The 21,115-nt window shown below is 40.7% G+C and overlaps 1 protein-coding gene across 4 annotated transcripts in view; it reads left to right on the top strand.

Moving 5' to 3' along the window:
* kif13ba (kinesin family member 13Ba) overlaps positions 1–21,115 on the top strand; it is a 50,099-nt gene that overhangs the window by 10,656 nt on the left and 18,328 nt on the right. For all 4 annotated transcript variants that reach the window (XM_017304030.1, XM_008404836.2, XM_017304031.1 and 1 more), the window contains exons 5-17: positions 6,858–6,870; positions 8,330–8,390; positions 8,493–8,585; positions 8,785–8,965; positions 11,194–11,281; positions 13,069–13,203; positions 16,414–16,526; positions 17,146–17,257; positions 17,346–17,558; positions 17,636–17,746; positions 17,834–17,968; positions 18,077–18,207; positions 19,334–19,420. In XM_017304030.1, the coding sequence (XP_017159519.1) occupies positions 6,858–6,870; positions 8,330–8,390; positions 8,493–8,585; positions 8,785–8,965; positions 11,194–11,281; positions 13,069–13,203; positions 16,414–16,526; positions 17,146–17,257; positions 17,346–17,558; positions 17,636–17,746; positions 17,834–17,968; positions 18,077–18,207; positions 19,334–19,420 (1,473 nt within the window). The remainder of the gene's footprint in view (positions 1–6,857; positions 6,871–8,329; positions 8,391–8,492; positions 8,586–8,784; positions 8,966–11,193; positions 11,282–13,068; positions 13,204–16,413; positions 16,527–17,145; positions 17,258–17,345; positions 17,559–17,635; positions 17,747–17,833; positions 17,969–18,076; positions 18,208–19,333; positions 19,421–21,115) is intronic.

Genomic DNA, 21,115 nt, shown 5'->3' with positions numbered 1-21,115 from the left:
AAATTTCTTTATGACAGATTTACATTTTTGTTGTAATTTCTGTACTCTTGGAGAGAGATGCTGCCCTTGAGGAAAATTATGCACGTGTCTTTAATCCTTTCCTACTTCTCCAAAACTCCTAAATTTGTTTGACATTCCTTCTTCCTCATTATGTGCTTTTGGCAAGAAATTGGACCCATCGCAACAGGTGGATTTGAACTTCTGTCTCTGTTTTGGCTGTTTCATCACCATAACCAGCTGTCTTTATTTGGTTAGGCTGAACACGCTTGAGTCTCTCAGCTTCAGCCCGGGGAGATGGTTAGAGATCTATTAGATTAGGTTACAGAGCAGAGCAGGAATGTTGGAATGCCTCTGGAAGGACGGATTATGTAGGTCACAGTCGGAACTGCAATGCAGAAGCTGCCTTTTCTTTAGTTTTATTAAGGGTTTGAAATCCGCTCCAAAACTGACTGGCTATCGAGGAGGAAGGTCAGCTGTGTTGGAAGAAAGAAGCCCTTGTGACTGCTGTCTGTCTAATTAGAATCAGTAAGAAGGCTGGCTTTAGGCGGAGGACGACGACGGCGGTGGCGGCAGGTGGTTGTGTGTGTCAGAGGAGCCTGAAAATATAGACGGCAGCTTTGACACACAGACAATTGTGCATAAAATCGCCCGATTCCGCTCGGCTCTCTTCTTCCCTCGTAACTTCCCACTGCCCTAGCTTCCTCCTTTTTTTTTTTTTTTCTCATCTCTTCCGTTTCCATGGGAGCTCAGTGGGAGGTTAAGTCCGGGTCGCTGCTGATGACCAGGGGAGCCTCCTTCCTTGAGTGAGAAGAAGATGGCAAGGGGGGGAGCGGTGGGGGGGAGAAGCTTCATTTACTTGAGCATCTGTCGACCATAAACTTCCCTTGGTGACGTTTATGGAGCTCGGAACAAGAGCGGAGCTGTAGCTTCTCTCTCCGTCGCCCTGCGACAAAGGGGCAAAGAGGCAACAGCCGGATGGGCCGACTGACTGCTGCGCTCAGTGTGCAGATGCTGTTTTAATTTTGTTTGTTTGAGGCCAGTTTACATTGACATAGTGCTTTACATGTTCGTTGAGATAGACGGGGTTGACTTCATTGAGGAAGTAGGCAGTTAAGTTGGCGCGTTGCAGGTGCATGTTGTTTGCTCGAGATAACAGAGCCTCCAGGATCCCCCTCTGTTTAATTATGGGAATAGATAACAGGGTTGCTTCTTGGCATAGCACAATCATTGCTATTCTTATAGGACTGTTGTAAACGATTGCTTTAGTAATCTCTGTTATTCTGATGATTCATTGAATAAAAATCTCTCGTTCTGTTCAGGAATGAGCCTATCCACTTTTTTCACTTCCAATACAGATATGCGAGGTTCATTATTGGCCAATATCAATCTGATACAGAAAAGCCATTGACAATAAATCATAATGCATGAAGCCGCTCAAAGCACAAAATATAGAATTAGACTCAATAGATCTGCCATGTCGGACACATTGTCACGATACCCGATCTAGAGTTTTTTTCAATATCGGGACCGATATTCACAGATATTATAAGATCAGTGCATCTCTGGTTCTGCAGTAGCTACTTAAGCTAGTAAAAGAAATATAAATGCAATTCAGACGACACTTTTAGTCTCAAGTTTGAACTTCTTTTTGAAGTGCAAACAGATGAGAAATGAAACATTTCACATCAATCCCTAAAAATTAAAAAGCAAACTTTAACTGAGGCATTTGCAAACACAGCCTTTTGTATTACACTTCACTTAAATTCTTCAGTTTGAAGTTTGAAAAACTGTTAAACAATGAATAATTCTAATCTTTTTTCCCCCCACATCATCACTTTTCATGATCAGCAAGCACATGTGATGTTAGGCAAAAGCTATTTCCTTGCACACGTATATCTTGTCAGATTCTGGATGGACAACCAGAACAGTTCTAGTTGCAACGAGCAACATCATATTAATCCCTGTAGGTTAAAAATTAGATGTTTATACTCTTTTGAAGTCATACAAACTAATTCTTTTGGAAGTGTAGTGCACATGGTTCACATAGAGCTGTCCACAACACTAAATCCTACTTAATAAATTAGTTTGTGGTTGTGATGTGACGAAACTTTTCAAAAGGTCAAAATTTACGAATACATTTGCAAAACACTGAATTGTTAGTTGAGCCCATTCTGATCCAACCTTGAATTATTAATCATTTACCAAGAAAGAAAAAAAAGAGGCTCCATGCCTTAACCTCTGTGCATTCTAGCTTCTTTTAGATTTGATCCTGGATCATTTGCTTCTAAAATATGAGCTTTCACAGTGACGTGAGGTTCCTGTGAGCGCCAAACCTCAACACTCCGACGCGTTTCTAAACCCGGTGTTGAATAATGGCTAGCCTGGAACCTTTGGTGCTCATTTGCATCTCATACAAATGAGCTCCAGAAAGGATATCCTCTTTCAGAGCTCATGTATTACATGACCCTGACTCCAACACAAGAAACTATTAAATCATTAGTTTTTATAGCCATCTGTATATTCAGATTCCCAACTTTGAGTCCACTGAGATGTTTGTTTCCCCCATGGACGCTTGTTAAAGAAATATGGCTGTAAATTACAGCATTTTTATTGTTGTTCTTTAACATTTGAGTTCTTTATTTGCATCCTCTGTTCTTAGCAAACCCTTTGCGGGTGAGATGCCCTAAAACAACTGGCTCAGGTCACTTTGTGCCACTCTTCCCGATAAGCAGATGACTAACCGCGGCGCGGCTGGATGTTCAGACGCCGTGGTTTGCATAGTGACCTGAGGGCTGTTTGTTCTGCACCAGTGAAGCTGGATGTTGACGTGGTCTGCTGACAAAGATCAGCTTCTTGTCGGTGATGCAATAACAAGCGACTTGGTTTCCAAGACGATGGAGAAAGGGAGGGTGTTTGTCCCCGAGTGACTAAAATCCATGTTGTGTGTAGGGCTGAAATGATGAATTGGAAAATGATGAATTGGATTAATCGTGATGAAAAGACGATAAAAATAATTGTCAACTAATTTAGTAAACGATTAATTACGAGTTGCCGCATATACAGCCATTTGCTTAAAGGACAACTCGTTCAGAGCGGCAATCAATTCAAAACTGTCTGAAAAATAAATACATTTTGCATTAAAGGTAAAAAAAAAACAACTTCTTTATAAGTAGTTTCTACTCAGAACTTCTCAAGGAACAGTTTTTGCTTCATCTTGTTCAAATTTTGAAAAAAAAAAAAAAATTATATATATATANATATATATATATATTTTAAGCACTTTTTGTTATCCAATTATTATGTTAATCTAAAAAAAATTGACAGATTATCTCTACATTTTATTAACGTTCAGTCCAACAGAAAGCCCTGAGCTTTTGACATGATGTTAGAAGTATCATTAGCCACAGATGCATCCTTTGCTACAAACAAGCAAGCATACAGTAAAGCAATGGGCAGTAAAATGTTCATTTAAAATAGAAATCGAATTGCTTATTTGCCTCTTTTAATGTATTTCTAATGTTTTATAAAATAAGCTGAAATGATAATTATTTGTTGTCCTAGTTGCATGTTAAATTAATCTTAATTGGAAGCCGAAAAATTTTAAATATGCTCAAACGTTTTATCATATTTCTCAAATTTATTTATTTTTTTGCTTCTAGCAACAAATTATGACTTTTTTTTCTTCTTTATCTCAGGAAGTTACCTTTGCTTTGGTTTTGGTTGCCCGTGGAGAAAGAAATGGCTTCTCTTTTAGCCTTTAGCTTAAAGCAGCGAGAGAAATCATTGCACACTATGAGAATCCGTTGTCCTGCAGTCTGTATGCACTGTACTCAGACCTTTAGTATGTACTGTGTAACGCTGACCTTTGTGTTTGAGCTTAAAATTCCTGTCCCAGACCCAGCCTCACTTTCCCTCAAATCTCCTGGCTACCTTTAGCCTTCTTTCCATCCTCCACTCCTTGTTTCTTTTCCACACAGCCGTGGATGCTACGGTGTGGAAGGGGGGAGGGGGGGGGAGGGAGAAGAATGTGATAACAGTAGGGAAAGGAGTAAGAGGGGGAGAGGGAGCATTCATGCATTAAGTTATTTTTTAAATGACGGCGACAGGCTGAAGGGAGGAGGAGCAAATAGAATTGTTTCAGGACGGAGGAGAGGCGGGTTCGCCACTCTCCTGACTGCATTGCTCTCCTCAGCCATTGGTTGGGGGGGAGCCCCTAACTCTGCTAATGGGTGACCCCTCTCTCCTTTGGTTTCCGAAGCAACCATGACAGCTGTCATCATTAAGCACGTCAAAACCTGCCAGAGTGCGTTCATCGTCGTCCGTCCAGATCGGAGAAGCGCTTCAGGCAAACAGAAAATATCTTCAGAATGGGGTGAATCAAAAAGTCTGTTCCAAGAGAACCATTTAATCTCCACTGTATCCTCCCTATGGAGGGGAAAATGCGACTCGAGCATGTTTTAAAATAAAACACGGCTGGTGGGAGCCAAAGAGAAAACAAAGCAGAGGAGTGAAGGCGTTAATTGCGTCATAAGAAGCCACTGGATTCAATTAAAGTGCTGATAGGAGGAACTGAGCCTGTTTGTGCTCTGTGAGCGTCTGCTTGTCAGCAGCCGAGCATCTGAAATATGAAGTGTTGCAGATCGCTGGCGAGTTTGTGGAAGAGCTACAGCCCTGGTGGCTCATGAAGAATGTGCATGGGTAAAAGGAAACAGGTGTTTGGGCTTTTTAGCTCAGCTCTGGCAGAGAAGCATTTTATGTTTAAGTGATGCGTAATAAACCATTCAAATGTGACGTTTGCTCAAGATATTTGTCGTTGCGGTCTGATGTAGAAGGCTTTATGGAGAGACTTTCTGTAACTGACAAAAATCCCGGTTGTTTCAGGAAAATATGCGGTCAAAAACAAAACGAAGTTGAGGTGACTGACCTACTTAAGCTGGCCAAGAATTTAGCCCAACGTGGGTGGTGGTGTGTTTGAGAATGTTTGAGGGATTCTCCTGAACTTTGAATAATTTTTTTTAACTGACTGTAAATCACCAACTGTCTTTTCTTCAGCCTCATCCTACAACTGGATTCAAGTAAAATACATTAAAACATATTTCTTGAAATGGAGGCATTAAAAAAAAGGATGAAAAAGGTAACACTCCAACTCAGACTTGGTTCGGACGTTAACAGTAGTTTATGGTGCTTTTACAAAGGAACAGGGGGACGTTTGAGTGCAGAGAGCTTTCCCATTGGTGGAAAACTGAACACATATCCAGGAAACGGGTCGTTTTTCCAGCTGCTGACATAATTGCAGGATGTGTCTGTCAAGATGTCAGATGAAAGCTCTGCTGTTCCTTATCCTAATGAGGAGGAGGAAGAGAAAAGAGGCAGCTAAGAGGATGGACATTCCAACAAACTTTAAATCTGGTGAACTCATCTGAGACTCATCCAGTTCCTGTTAGTTAAGTTTAATTATTGGTCTGTTGAAGATCATAAAGACTGGTTTCATCATTTTCCTTCTCATATTTATGCAGGTGTTAGTAAAGAAAGTGGGCTTTTTAGTCTGTGTTTGACTCCAAGATGAATTTGAGCTATAACTATTTTCGTAATATCACAGGTGCACTCCAAAGACATTTGTAGTCATCATATTAGCAAATCTCTTTAAGAAGTTATCAGTCTCATTTGTTGATGAGATCATTTCCTGTGAGGTTGCAGAAGTTCTCAAAGCCAAATGTTTCTGTTTTATTTGTCCTTTACTTAAAAAAATACTCCAATCAGGCCACTATGACCATTTTCCAATGATAAATGTGTTTTAGCCCCTGCCGATTTATTTCTGTGTTATAGTTCTTTCTTTTCCCTTTGAAAATATTGCCACATCTTTCTGTTTTATATTTGAGTGTTTTTACTTTTGTCAGAGACATTCTACGCCAGATGTGTCCAATTTTTTTGTGACTGTGACCCAGTAACCTTTGAATGCCATCATCTTTTTTTCAGTATGCAACAGCTCCCCCCCACCCTCCATCTCCACCCTGTCCCACAGACATAAATTCATAGAGACACAGACTTCTCTAGAAGGTCTCACCAATCTCTGTCTGAGATCTAAAACCCACACAGGAATCCTTTTCAGATCCGCTATAATTAGGCCTGTCACGATAACAAATTTTGTTGGGCCATAAATTGTCCCAGAGATTATTGCAATAAATTATAATATTATTTTGAGTCCATATTCAACTAATATAGTAATAATAATAATAAAGGTTTATTAATGCAAGTATACACACTCAAAGATAAAAATTACTTTGATTTCTAAAACAACATTTAACACTGGAACTGGAAATCATTTTAAATATCTAAAATAAATAAAACAACTGAAACAATAAATAAAATAGGCTATAAAATCTCAAAAAATAAGAATCCTTTGGCTTAGATGGGGAAAAGAGGCAAAATGTCAGGTGATGCAAACCAACTACTTTGTACCGGGTGTCAAAAGTTTGCAGCATTTCTCAAAATGCTTGCCTGAATGAAAACAATTGCTCTCATTTTACTTTATCATGCAACTGATTGATTTATTGCTTGTTATGATGAGCTTATCTGTAATATTTTTGAGAAACCTACGTATGTCCAAGAGTGTTGCATTCGGTTACTTGACTGAAAATGGGGAAAGTTTGAAGAGTTTGTATCAAATGTTGCTCTTGGTGTCTGATTACATCAACATTTCCAGTCCAACGCTCATTTCTACTAAAGGCACATCTAAAAATAGTTTTTTATGAGTTCAGGATGGCCAGATGCTGAATACCTTTTATTAATGTGCTCTAAACTTCATCCGTCTTTCCACATGCTCCTCCCGTGGACCTCGACATTCCCAACATCACCAGGAATCAGTCCAAGGTAACCGTGCACACCAACACACAGGCGTTTCTCACCCGATTCCAGTGTTGTGAATCATCTCTGTGTCTAACAAAGGCACCGCTGTTCAGCTTCTGCTAGGTTCAAGAACTGTGTGGAGCCATACAGGCAATGAAACAAAAAAGAAAGGGAAAGAAAAAAGAAGCAGTTTTAAAGTGGCTGTTTTTTTTTTTGTTTGCTTTTTTTTTTTTTTTTTTTTTTTTTTCTTTGAAACGTTGAGCGTTGCTGGCTGCTTCACATCACAGCATGTCAGTGTTTCCAGGATTTATGTTTTTTTTCCCCCCTCATTCAGCAGAAATATTAGTGCACTGCTTTGCAGCATGATGCATGAAGCACACCCGGATCATACTACTGAAAGATTTCCTGAAATGAAATGAAAGTCATAGCAGTTTTTTTTAATATCAGTTTAAGTTGAACTGAAGCAAATATCATTATTGGTGAAACACAAGTAGAACTAAGTTGCATCTAAATTATGTTGCTAAGAATCTATATATAAAGGGGGTAGTATTATACAAAAATGTTTTTGAGCTTTACATCATGTTTTAATGCTATTCCCTCATCAAAACATAACTGGAGGGTTGTTTTTGTTTGTACGTGTTTGAGTCCTTTAATCTCAGTTCAGCCGTGCAAAACACCTGGTTGGACCTACCTCCGCCTTCAAGGCGCAGTTTCCAAGCTTCCGTCTCACAGAGTAGTCATTCCCTCTTGACTCCCCCCACTCAGCTCCTTCAGACTAGCCAGCAGCAATTAGCAAACAGCTGGTGGAACTGGCCATTGGCGTAGCTCATTATAGTAGCTACGTCTCAGTGCAACGCTAGTTAAAATATTGTTAGAGTCAAGAGGTATGATGCTGTGATAACTTCCTGAAGGTGGAGTTTCAGAAATAGCAGGAGCTTTTAAAGAGTCAGGAAGTCAAATTTCTTTTAAGTCATATTTGATATAGACAGCAACTTTTTAATTGAAGGTACCGGTTACTTATGCTGTAATACTGCCCCTTACATATGTGTAGAAATGGACTCCCAGAACAGCCTTTCTTTTCTGAACATGTTGAAGTCTTTGCTGAGTCAAAAAAAAATCTGCAAAGGACAGAAATGAAAAAAAGTCTGTTTTAAAAGCTGACACAGATACCATCTGATGATCAACACTCCTGTAGTTTATTTACATTTACTGTAAAGTCCACCTCAGAGGTTTTTACAGAATTTTGAAAGTGATTCAGATTGGAGGTAAAAAGCTTTACCACAAAAAGTTTTGCAATTTCAAAGCACAAACCTGGTTCTCTGATAGCATCACTCCCAGCCACACAATTCTAGCTACACGACATGCTTACCCTACAATTCAGATTGACTTGTCTGATAGCCGGTCTTTGACTTTTGAAGTCCTCTGGGCAGCTGCCAGGTTTCTTAATGACTAATACCTCTGCCGTTTCCTCTGTTTCCTTCAGGTTTTTGCCTATGATTATTGCTTCTGGTCCATGGATGAAACGGATACGGAAAAATTTGCAGGTCAGTTCGTTACCGTCTTTAAGATTTCATCACAGGAATTCACACACTTTAATTTAAACACCTAAACGTATGAAGTGAAGTTTGGGCCTGACCTCCTTGCAGGTCAGGAGGTGGTTTTCCAGTGCCTTGGGGAAAGTCTTCTCCACAACGCCTTCCAGGGCTACAATGCCTGTATATTTGCCTATGGACAAACTGGTAATTCACCAACTCTGGCTTCTACATATATGTACACATATATCTGTAAACATTATTTCACATCTTGTTTTGCGTGTTGTATAAATGGTGTATGTGATGTTCTCTTGACCGATGGCTTAATTTCCGTTTTCTCGTCGATAAATCAGTGGAAAAAAATGGCGCCAGTGACACCTTTGCATGCCTGTAACGTTTGTTTCAGGGTCAGGGAAGTCGTACACCATGATGGGCTCAGGTGACCAGCCCGGGCTGATTCCTCGACTCTGCAGCGCTTTGTTTGAGCGAACCAAGGAGGAGCAACGGGAGGAGGAGAGTTTTACCGTAGAGGTGTCCTACATGGAGATCTACAACGAGAAGGTCCGAGATCTGCTCGACCCAAAGGGGTAGGAAGGCCTGCTGAACGTCCAGCGCAAACTCAGTATCAGAGTTTGTGTCCTATCTGTAGTGTAGAATCTCTTTGTTAAAGCTCTCATCTACTGCTCAGTCAAATGCTTGTTTTATACAAGAACACCGGTCAACAGCCAAAAAAGATCATCTGTGGTTTTCAATTGTTTCAGGGTCATGTTTATGAGCTGAATCCAAAAATCACATTGGTTTTGCTCAATCAAGTTAACTCTCTGAACTATGGAGCAACATGAGCATCAAAATGCAGGACTTGTTCTCACATCTGGATCGGTTTCCTGAGAATCTGATCAATGAGTGACGAGCAGCAATAGAGAGTCCATCAGGACAGGAAAGAGACGGAGAATTTTACACAATGAAGGCGTAATGTTCAATTTACACGTATTTACCCTTACCAGTGTTTATTATTCAATTTGCAGAAATCCAAGTTTGTAGCATTTAATTAATACACTATTAAAAAACATTTTTTTTCTCCTAAAACCTTTTTTGGATGAGAATTATTAACGGAAGTGAACTGATAATGTCACAAATATGTCATCAATTTAGTCAGAAGATCAAATTAGAATAAAAACCTGATTGAGAAAAGTTTATCATTTTTTGATTCAGTAGTGCAAAATAATCCTAATTCAGTTGAAAAAACATAAACAACTTATAAAAAATATTTGTTTGTAACCCAGTGCTAATCAGTCCATCCATGGAATTGCGATCACCACTGAAAATTCACAAATTTTTTGTACGTTTTGTGCAGCTGTGTAGTCCTGTATTTCCTTCTTTTTTGTCCAATCACTGCATATTGTTCAACTTCCTACTTCACGACGTTTCTTGAAAGCCGCACCTGCAAGATGAAAGCATGTGTGATGCTATGCAGTAATGTTTGCCCTTTTTTTTGCTAAAACCATTTTGAGATCTTCTGTAGGATTTACTAACACAGTCTGACGCGGTCTATATTTGTGGGACATTTCACCCGTGCTTATCATATCTGTGGCTTCTGTCCCCCAACTGTTGATTCGTTAAAATGTAGTAACGTGATTATTTCTTCCCGAGCCATCTTTAATGCACTGCGAGCGTACACATGCTGTCGCCCCTGTTACATCTTCGAATCTGATCATTGAGGGGAGACCCGCTGCTTAGCGGAGCTGTTCGGTCTGCGTTATGTTTAGCAACTAGCCAGAGTCAGAAGCCAAATAAAACTTTTCCATTTTTTTTCTTCCAAACAAACCGAGCAAGTTAAGTAGTGCTGCTGCATTCACATAATGTCAGCTAAATAATTAGTTAATCCATGCCAATATACCATATTAAGCTTGTTGATAAAAGTACTAATGTTATCTATTTTACATTCTCTGCTAGCTAGTAAATGCTAGGAATAAACTCAGTTCTCTTTAGTTTCTGTATAGAAGTTGTGGTCATGATTCTTTTTCATATATTTTAAATAAATCTTTATTGAAACAATAGAAAAAGCAGAGTCAAAAATGAAGTTGAAAAAATGGTGCAACTTTTTGAAAAAGAAATTTAAGAAATTTAAGACCATAACAATCACAAAGCACACCGCAACATCCTGCAGGGATTAAATAACTTTTTTTTTCTTTCCATTGCGTTGCTTTAAAACTCCTGTCTTCATTTATTTTCTTGCAGTTGATTAATATTCAGTCATCTTTACCAAACTTATTGAAGCGGTGGCCAAAAACACTTAAAGTTTATCGGCTAACCTGTAGTAAAGTTGTAATTATTTCAAACCCGTCGAGCTGATAAATCAGAGGAGGTTGCAGTGTGACGGCTGCAGTGGTCAGCAGATAAAAAGATTAGCAGCCTACTCTGCAGCCACCAATAGAGGCCAGTTTATGTCCAGCAGGTCAGCAGTAAATCAGGGCTTCAGACCACCGTCTGCTGCCCCAGACACCATAACCTCTGACCCTCCCTCTGTACAAGACCTTTAACCTTGGTAAAGTGACCCAGAATGAAGCTCGCCATCTGACAGCCATATGCGCCTCGGCCGCAGATCCACAAATGATGAAGTTGTCGGGAGCGTGGCAGAATTGGGGTCAGAGAGCCATGTGCCGGTGAAACCTGCGAGCCGAGTTCAGTGACCATCAGGAAGAGCCGGGCTGGCGCCGTCACCCCTCTGCTAACACAAAGCACCAAGAGCGAACGCCAGCAGCGGCCATGTTGTCCGTCTGTCTCCTCACCCTGTTCTGTTTTGTTTTGCGTTCAGGGGCCGACAGACGCTGAGGGTGAGGGAGCACAAAGTTTTGGGTCCTTACGTCGACGGCCTGTCACGCCTAGCCGTAGCTAGCTACAAGGTAAAGCTGTGGGTCGTTCATTCTTCTCCGCCAGGCTTATTGACTTTTATCTTTTACATTTACTGTCGGTGATCACATTTCCTTCTTGAGGTTTCAGATTCCCAAAGATGCTTGGCTGCATTTTCACTTTTGCAATTCCTCTGCTGCTTTGATTTGCATTTAAGTCAAGTGCAGCATGTTTAAACTGGTTTTCTCATCCAACTGGAGTCGGTTAATTGCTTTCCTGTTCCTAGTTCTGCTGATTTACCTTCAAAACCCCAAGTGCTCCAACCCAACTCAAAATCTTACAAAGTATTTTTGGTCTAGTTTCTAGTGCAAATATCTTAGAACACTTGAAATCAGACAAAACTAACTCACAAGTAACTGTTAAGACAGAAATAAGAGTATATTTAAGTCAATAATTCCTTGATCTTGATGAAAAAGTGCTAGTTCCACTGACAGATTATTTCACTTATTACATGGGAATCATGTCTTGTTATGAGTGAAAAAATCTGCCAGTGGAACTAGCAAGTTTTCATCAATATTAAGGAATAGTGGACTTAAACAAGCTCGTATCTTGCTGTAAGTTAATTTTATCTTATTTCAAGTGCACCAAGATATTTGCACTAGAAACTAGACCAAAAATACTTTGTAAGATTCTTTTTAGAGGGCTGACACTGCAAAACACAAAGATAAATCTTTGACATCCTTAAGGGGGAGAGTATTACACTGAATCCTCCATGTTCTAATGAGCCACACTAATCACAACTTCCCGAGATAATTACTAAGGTAATTTCTCAACCCACGCATAAGAGCTGAACTAATACCGAAGGAGGAAATCTCATCAAGCTAGCAGTGCCTTTTATTGTGCTGTTTGCTTTCCTTTGCCACTTTTTGACTGAATTTTGTCTTTAAACCCAGAATTTTTTCCTTTCTTTTCAGTGACCCAAATCCTCTTCAGTACATATTAACCATGTGAGGTCAAAACTTCCAGCGAAACTTGTTCTTCTGCTTTGCACTTTCCTTTAAAGGTCAATTTAATGATCAGTGTTTCGGTTGCTTTCTGCGCAACTTTTCTGGGACAGCTGAGGAAACCCAAGCCATATGATCCAAGTTCTATGTGCAGATTATGTCACATGACATGGGCACACAAGGATATGAAGAAGTGGATCTCGAGTGTGGGGGGGGGGGAGGGGAAGAGAATCTAAATTAATCAGATAAATAACATGGGCAGCTTTTAAAAACAGTTTTGCAGGGGATGCACATGAAAAGAGGCAGTTTTTTTTATTTAATTAACAGCAGGTTTTAACCAGTAGGATAAGAGAAAACATGTCCATACATAACTAGGAACAAAGTAATTATCTTCCCACTACTTTTCTATTTGAAAGGGAGTAGGAAGAAGCAAAACTTATTTATTCCTACCCCTTACCTCAATTTAATGAAATATGACTCAACAATTATCAGAAAATTGTAATTAAAATCATTTCATAAAAAGACTGCTAGTGATGTTAGGAAAGCAGGTCAGATCTACAGAGTAGAGACCCCTGCTCTACTCTGCAGTGATGAATGACACTTCAGGCAGACTGTCACTCTTGAAACTTAGTTTGACAGCAAAAGTGGCCCCTGACAACTTTGCCTTAGTCTGTAGAATGAGTGACAGAATAAACCAGAACCTGTGTGCCAGCTTCTGTGATCAAGAGCTAACACACACACACGCACACAGAAAATGTAATTAGCTTTGCAGATGTAAGCGTAAAGTTTGTATAATTCTTTGCTGACATCTTTAATGAATTTATTTGTGTCATCAGGACATCGAGTCTCTGATGTCGGAGGGGAATAAATCTCGGACGGTCGCTGCCACAAACATGAACGAGGAGAGCAGTCGATCGCACGCCGTCTTCAACATCATCCTCACACACACACTCAAGGACCTGCGGTCTGGGGTAAGATAAAATCACACACACATAGAGCTGAGGAAAAAACCCCATTAATGGATGAATTCTAAAAATTTTAGTTTTGGATAAGAAAACATAGGATTTAAATCAGAGTGTGAAGCTATGATCAGGAGTCACAAACTGTAGATGTAACGGATCTTAAGAGGCTCTTAACTTCAACCGTGATCAGCCGATGCTACCCTGCATCATGTGCTTGTCACCTTTTTATTCAGACGGTGTCCTCTCAGTTCCTGGTTTCACGAAATTAAGAATCTGCAACAAGAAAAAAACACTTTGCAGAGTTTCTCCATCCAGTCTGACTGAGCTCAACCTGCTTCGTAAAGATGGGTTGATAAAAAGTCAGTTTTAATGTCCAAACTGGTAGATGCGTATCCTGAGAAATGTACTTTAAGGGAGTATCAGCTGTGTGAAGTATCGAGTCAGAGGTGCTAAATATAAATGCTTATATCTGAGTGAAGTTGACCCCCCGCCCCACCTCCTTTAAATCAAACTAAATAAATGGTAAGTGTTTGTGCAGCAAAACATTTTGTTTGTGCCACAATCATTTTAAAGATAACAATAAATGTTTCCGGGGGGTGCAGGTTGCTCTCTGGTGACCCCTGGAAACATTTCTCCTTTTTAATTATAAAAAATTATAACAACAAAACACACATTTTTTCTGCTTAAATGACTGATGCCACATTTTGTTTTATTTAGTAATTGTGGACTGACAAGTTGACCTTTGATGACCTCTAGAAACATAATATCTTCAAAACGACAGCGGCACAAGCCAAAAAAAAAAAACATTTGACAGCAATTTCTTTCAAAATGAAAACACACCGAGGTTTTTTGTAAAATTACAAAACGTGGAGGAGTTCAAGTGGTATGAAAACTTTTTCTTCAGAAAGCCCTAGGATGCAGCAGCCATTACTGAAAGTAGGATTAGGAATTCAAATAATCCAAACTGCCGCCCTCTGGGATGAGGGTGAAGGTAGTTACCGAACGCGGTGGCGTCAGCCCCAACGGTGAGTCTCTCAGAGGAAAGACCTCAGTGACTCATTCCTCCTTTCCTCACTGACCCACTTTACTCCTCGCTCTTATTTCTGGCTCCCACCAAACCCTGTTAATAATTCACAGTCATGACTGCGAGTTTGTCAGCTGATACAGTCTGCTTTGTTTTCAGCGCACACACACACGCAGTCATTCACCAAGTTGGTCACTCATCAAGCGAGTGAGTCACTTTGCTAGCTCATAAATCTCATTAAAACCATATTTGCTTCTTTTGAGGCTAGTGGAAAAAAAATCATTTTTAGCTTAGAGTAATGCAGCAGAAACAAAGGTATCATGTTGTCGCTTGACAACATGACACCTCACTTCCTTTTAATCTAACAGGTCATCAGTGCTCATGTGCACAGCACTGCAGAAGGCTGTCGTTGAAGTTGCACATTTAAAGCCGTAACGGTTAAGAGGTAGTAAAGACCCACAACTGCTGAGTGAGTCATTCCAAGAAACATTAGTTTCATTCAGGAAAACACTCTGTACTCTTGTTTGCACCTTGAACTTACTTACAACTTATTTGGTTGTTTGCCGTTCAGATTGTTGATGAATGCAATGTGTGTTTAGTTACTTTTATCTTGACTGTTGATCTGTTTTGGCTCCTTTTTAAAACTGCAGCCAAGTAGTTTGACACATTATCGCTACACATCCTACCTCCTGATCTGGTTATCACCCAGCCTGGTTACAGAGTTTCTAATCATGCAAACAAAACACCACACTAAAGATTCTCGCCACCTCATCATTATATCACTTGCTTGATCATGTGTCTAGATCTGAACCAAAAGACTGTGTTTTCTGTTGGTTGCAGTAAGCAGCTGCTCCAATATGTTCCCTCTTAAGTTTTCACAACTTCAGTTCCTTTTGTATCCTTTTTTTCCCTCATTTATCCAGATGATAAAATCTTTCTTGTTCAACAGTGAGTTTTTCTCTGGGAATGCGAAGCCGTACCCGTTTGCGGCTGATCTGTATCACAGCACCCTGGGCTACCGGCTCTTTATCTCCTATCTTTTTCGTTGTGTCCTTTCAGGAGTCGTGTTGTGTGTAAAACATTTCAGTGTGACGCTAGATGAAAAGCGAACTACAATGTTTAAGATAAAAGGAACACATAACCTTGGAGATCTCTCACACAAACCTCACAAAGCAGTGGCGGACATATATTTTTTTGCGTCGACATGACTTGGCGTAAGACGGTGTGCTTTAACGCCCTGAGCTTCCTTGGATAAAGTAAAGCGGCTGGTCAGAGCCACATCCGTGGCGATGGGCTGACATCAGGTGTTGGTGAGGTGTTGGATTCAACCTCGTCAGCTGCTGAGCAGTCACAGATGGAGACCTGATATCCTCTTCTTTGACGGTCCTCAGAAAAATGCAGAGGGAAGCTTTATACCAGCGGCCGAGAGATGAGGACGGTACTTGTACCTGCCTGCTAGAGTTACAAGTGGGAGGAAAACGGAGGGAAAAAAAGCCTTTTCAGCAAGAGTTTCTGACAGTTCTTTCTCTACATATGGTGTCTGAGAAGAACACAGCTTGTTTGCATTCCACAGTAAACGTTTACTGTCTGGTACTGAAGCGGTACTAAGGCTACGTTAATGCAGGAGGCAAATGCGACCCAAATCTGTTTTTCTTTTCTTTCTTTTTTTTCCTCTTTTGCCCATATGTGACCCATATCCGATTTGTTTTTTGTTTTTTCACGGCAGACTAAATGGCTCAATTCTGATCTTTTCACCCCCCAAAACATCTGATTTGCGCCACTTGCATATGTGTATCTGATTGTTTTCAAAGTGCCTGCAGTCTGAACAGTCATGTCCCATGTAATCTGACTTACACGTCATTGGCGTGAGGAATGCATCATAATTCTGCACCACATGTAAACAATGGCCAAAAAAAAAAATCATAATTAGGAAACTGTTGTCTGTTATTACTTTCTTAAAGAGTGCGCTGCTGTGTGACTTTTATGTTCTTAATTCTGCACATTCGGGTCGTTGAGGGGACAGAAGTCTGATTGTAGTAACATCATTCAGCACGCAAAAAAAAAGAGAAAATTAAATGGATTTCAGCCAAACGTTGGAATTGAGCCTCATGACCTGCTGTGAACTTAGCCTAATAAACAAAGGTGAATGAGTGGAAAAAAAATTAAAGATGTCTATGTCTTTGTTTATTCTGTAGACGAGTGGGGAGAAGGTGAGTCGTTTAAGTCTGGTTGACCTGGCTGGAAGTGAACGTGCAGCAAAAACTGGAGCAGCAGGAGAGCGACTGAAGGAGGGAAGCAACATCAACAAGTAGGCAAAGCTCTTAGCAGAAACATGCAACATGTTTTCACATGAGCCACATTTACTTCTGGAGCTGAAAGCCATAAGATAAAATAGCAATGGCAATGGACGTGTAATGATCAGATCACCCACTTCAAGGTATCAAAGCATCGTTAAAAAGTCTTAAATTCATGTATCTAAATTTAAGGGCTTAAAATGGCTTAAATTAATTTAAAAAGTAAGTTGGCATTAAATACGTTGATCCAAGGTCATTAATTTTGTCTTGTCAGGGCTTTATAATCTAATATATTTTTTTTTTTTTTTTTTTTTTTTTTTCATTGGGCTTTTGAGGCTACCGGTAGCTCACTGCTAGCATACCCTTGCTTGTTAGCTAGCTAGCTTTTTTGTGTTTATAGTGGATAAATGCAAATTAATTGCCAACTAGCTGGACGAAGTTCATACATTTATGTTCAGATGCAGGTCATCAGGTCCATTCAAAAGGATCTTGAAAAGTCTTAAGTTGGAGTTGGTGCAACCTGCAGAAACCCTATACTGCATAGATAATCTATATTGATATCCAGCCAGCAGCAGGTGCGTAATGAGAAGCTAACGGTCGCTAACCCTAGTATGTGTGTATTGTTTGTTGCAGGTCCCTTACTACACTTGGCCTGGTCATTTCTGCTCTAGCTGAACAGGGAACGGCCAAGAACAAGACCAAGTTTGTTCCCTACAGAGACTCTGTTCTGACTTGGCTGCTGAAGGTAAACAACGCTTTTGATTGAACTATTCGAGCACGTGTTTGAATTTTCCACTGTTTCGACACTTCGTCTGTTTGTACTGCTTTTCCAGGACTGCCTGGGGGGCAACAGTCGCACAGCCATGGTGGCAACGGTGAGCCCGGCGGCGGACAACTATGAGGAAACCCTATCGACGCTGCGCTACGCCGACCGAGCCAAGAACATTGTTAACCACGCCGTCGTCAACGAAGACCCCAACGCACGCATCATCAGGGAGCTGCGGGAAGAAGTGGAGAAACTGCGAGTGCAGCTCACTCAGGCCGAGGTGAGACTTCTTCAGCAATCTAAGACATTAAGTCGTTTCTGCTTTCTGTCCATTGTCATCGGCTTCCTGTTCCGCAGTCGATGAAAGCTCCGGAGTTGAAAGAGCGCCTGGAAGAGTCTGAAAAGTTGATCCAAGAGATGACCTACACCTGGGAGGAGAAGCTCCGAAAAACCGAGGAGATCGCACAAGTAAGTGGTCGGCAACTCAGCTGTGTTCAGCCGGTGTCTGAAATTAGGCTCAGTATTTTATTTATTTTTACTTTTTTGTGCTTTCAGGAACGTCAGAAGCAGTTGGAGAGTCTGGGGATTTCCCTTCAGTCTTCAGGGATCAAAGTTGGAGATGATAAAAGTTTTCTTGTCAACCTGAACGCAGATCCCGCCCTCAATGAGCTGCTGGTGTACTACCTGAAGGTACAGACGCCTGAATGTAATCCTCGTCATGGTGGAATGCGTGTATTCTGCAGGAGGTTTCCTTGTATCAGCTATTTACAACATTCTAACATTGTGAATGCTGTGCAGGAACACACGCGGGTGGGCTCAGCAGACTCCCAGGACATCCAGCTGTGTGGGATGGGAATCCAGGCAGAGCACTGTGTCATCGACATTACAGCAGAGACCGCCGTCATCCTCACCCCCCACCCCAACGCTCGGTGAGGATCTGCACAGTAACACTTCTTAGGCAAATGAGCTGAACTCAACTTCAAATAGCCTGGAGGTTATTTGGAGTTGTGCCTACAACACAAACCTGTGTTGTAGGCACAACCAAGATTCCCACGTTAGAGTTGGAGAACAGGTCTGTACGGATTTGCTTCAATGCCATGCCAATAAACAGAGTCAGATCAACACCGTCAGGTTTTGCAATCAGATGTAATAAAAAAAAAAAACATTTAGGGGATGGGGGGGATGGGGGGGGAGACAGAGACTGCGGCGGCAGCGTGTTGGTTGGTCTGTGTTACCCAGAAAGCAGTTGGGCACAATATCAGAACACCAACACCGTGAGTGAAACAACGACTGGGGCAGCCTACTATATAAAGCACTCGGGGACCGCTTATTTACAAATGTAGATGTGTAATAGGGTACGGAACAAATTGACAACCCAAACTGAAGCGTCTATTCTATGTGCCTTATAATGTGGAAAATACGGTATTGGTCTTTGAGATGGAAAACTGGCATTCTTTTGCTGTTATAAACATATTGCTTGAGAATGTTTCAAAACAACAATATTATCATTGATAGCAACAATTACTGGGACATTTTATCATCTGCAGACATAAATTGAATTTTTTTTTTCTAAAAACTGTGCGATTATAAATACTGCATATGTAAAAAAAATTACCATTAGTTTTGGGTTCTCCAAGTTAATTGCTGGACATATCTCTGCTGTTTTAAATAACTTACTACCCATTTTGTGCTTCCTCCTATGTCTTTTTTTTATTAAATAATTAATTTTTTAAAATATAAATAGGTAGCTAAAAACTAAAACTAGCTAGCTGAGTCTTCAGTCAGTGTGACCGGGAAGTGTTGGTATGTGTTTACTCTTTGTAAATAAATGCTTGTTTTTGTTCTTTCCCAACTAACCACTGACCAATTGGTATCAGATTTGTAGCTAACTTGCTGTGATACAAATAACTCCTTTTTATTTTCAGTGAAAATCAATATAAAGAATCAATAAAGAACTGTAGCTACATATTGCCACATCTGATATTTATTAAATAATGTTATGGGGTAGAGATAAACCTGATTACTAAAGGTCTTATGCAATCATTGGTGTTGCAGGACGTGTGTTAATGGTTCTCCAGTAACCAGTGCTCTGCAACTTCACCACGGTGACCGAATCCTCTGGGGAAACAACCACTTCTTCAGGTAATTTTCAACATTCTTTCCCTTAAAACTAAATTTAAAAAATTGTCATCTTCTAGAATTTAAATCTATGTACCTGTACCTATTTATTTTTTTAAAGCTACAATAAAACATTTAAACCAGTGGTCCCCAAACTATGGCCTGCGGGTTGGATCCGGCCTGCCTCCACATTTGGTCCGGCCCCCTGAACAATACCAGAGAGCATTCAGACTTTTTTTCATTTACCGTATTTTCCGGACTATAAGCTGTTTCTTCAACCACCAGGGGGCTCTTTAGCAGGAAGGAAGTCTCGGTTACTTTCGCGCCAACACTGAGCCCACAAGCCGCAAAATGAGTAAGAAACAGATCAGATGTCTTTGGAAAGTTTCTTTGCAAAGGGGAAAAGGCCCAGAGAAAAGAGACAGGAGAATGGATTTATCCTGGACCGGTAGGTGAGTCCCACATTACAAGCCCGCTCTGCGTAACATGCAGCAACCGGCTGCTAATGAGGCAATGAAGCTTCAAGCTGCTTTGCCACGTAGAGACCAAGCAGGCTGTGCTCAACAACACACCTCTGATGTCAATGTCTCTCGTCACTCCCAGATTGGACCGTCTCGTTGCAGAGAAATAAGTTCAGGGCTCCCGTTAGTCATTATCGTGAGTTAAAATTTTCACGAAAGTAAAATGTTAGTTTTTGTGACGCTTCTGTTATTTTGAAGGGATATATAAGCGTTGCCATAGCGACCAGAGTCCGAGCGTTTGGGCAGTGGTCGAGAGGAAATGAGTAGAACTTGTGAGTCTTAAGTCTGGTTTAGACAGAAAGATTTAAGAATTGCCTGCCAATTCTCCAAACCTCTGTGACCACAGAGCTGATAAAAGTCCAACAGGTTCTATTGGTTCGTGTGTCCAAGGCAGGAGCAACACGAACCGATTCCAGTCACGAACATCCCGATTCCAGAGGATAATTCAGTAAAACCCCACAACATAGCGGAAATTTAGAATAACCAAACACGGATGACGATGTAGAAGCAATAGACCTTTACATATAATGATAAACATTTCCACATATCATCTCCGATATCCACCGGACTCTCAGTTGCGCGATATGTCAGCTGTTTGGGATTCCCCTCTGTTCTTACGTCACCACGCTTTTTGATTGGCTGTCGCATTCAACAGGTTGTGTTCTTGTTCCCAGTCAGGGTAAACCCCACAGGCTGCAATAAAAGGGCCAAGACAACCCAAATAGGGCATATTCAGGATTTAGTGGAAACACCAACAGCCTTATCTGACTGTTCATCCTCCCTCCTCCTCTCCCCCCCGGGCCACAACAAAATTTCCAAGTCTCGACCGGTCCGTGGTAATAAAAAGGTAGGGGACCACTGATTTAGCACATGCTAGTAGCAGACATGAAGGATCAGCACTTTTACTGTTAGTTACCTTTCGGAAACTACCGTAATTAGTTCTGTTAAATCTAATCTTGGCAACTTTTTCTTTTTCAACCCTAATAAATGTGATATTCAATTGACCTGTTATGACTAAAATTTTGGGTGTCCGCCCCCCTCTGCTGCTGCTGCTGCATCATTGTTGAAAACCTGGAGCGGCAGAGATATCTGCGGCTTATATGTGTATGTTTACTGGTTTAAAAAAAACTAACTTTGGGGTTGTGGCTTATAGTCCGGTGCAGCTCATAGTTCGGAAAATACGGACTGCAATCCTTCC

Source organism: Poecilia reticulata, linkage group LG3 (assembly GCF_000633615.1).
Source record: "Poecilia reticulata strain Guanapo linkage group LG3, Guppy_female_1.0+MT, whole genome shotgun sequence".
Classification (NCBI taxonomy): domain Eukaryota; kingdom Metazoa; phylum Chordata; class Actinopteri; order Cyprinodontiformes; family Poeciliidae; genus Poecilia; species Poecilia reticulata.
The sequence above is the reverse complement of the archived record's forward strand: the minus strand, read 5'-3'. Positions and strand labels throughout refer to the sequence as shown.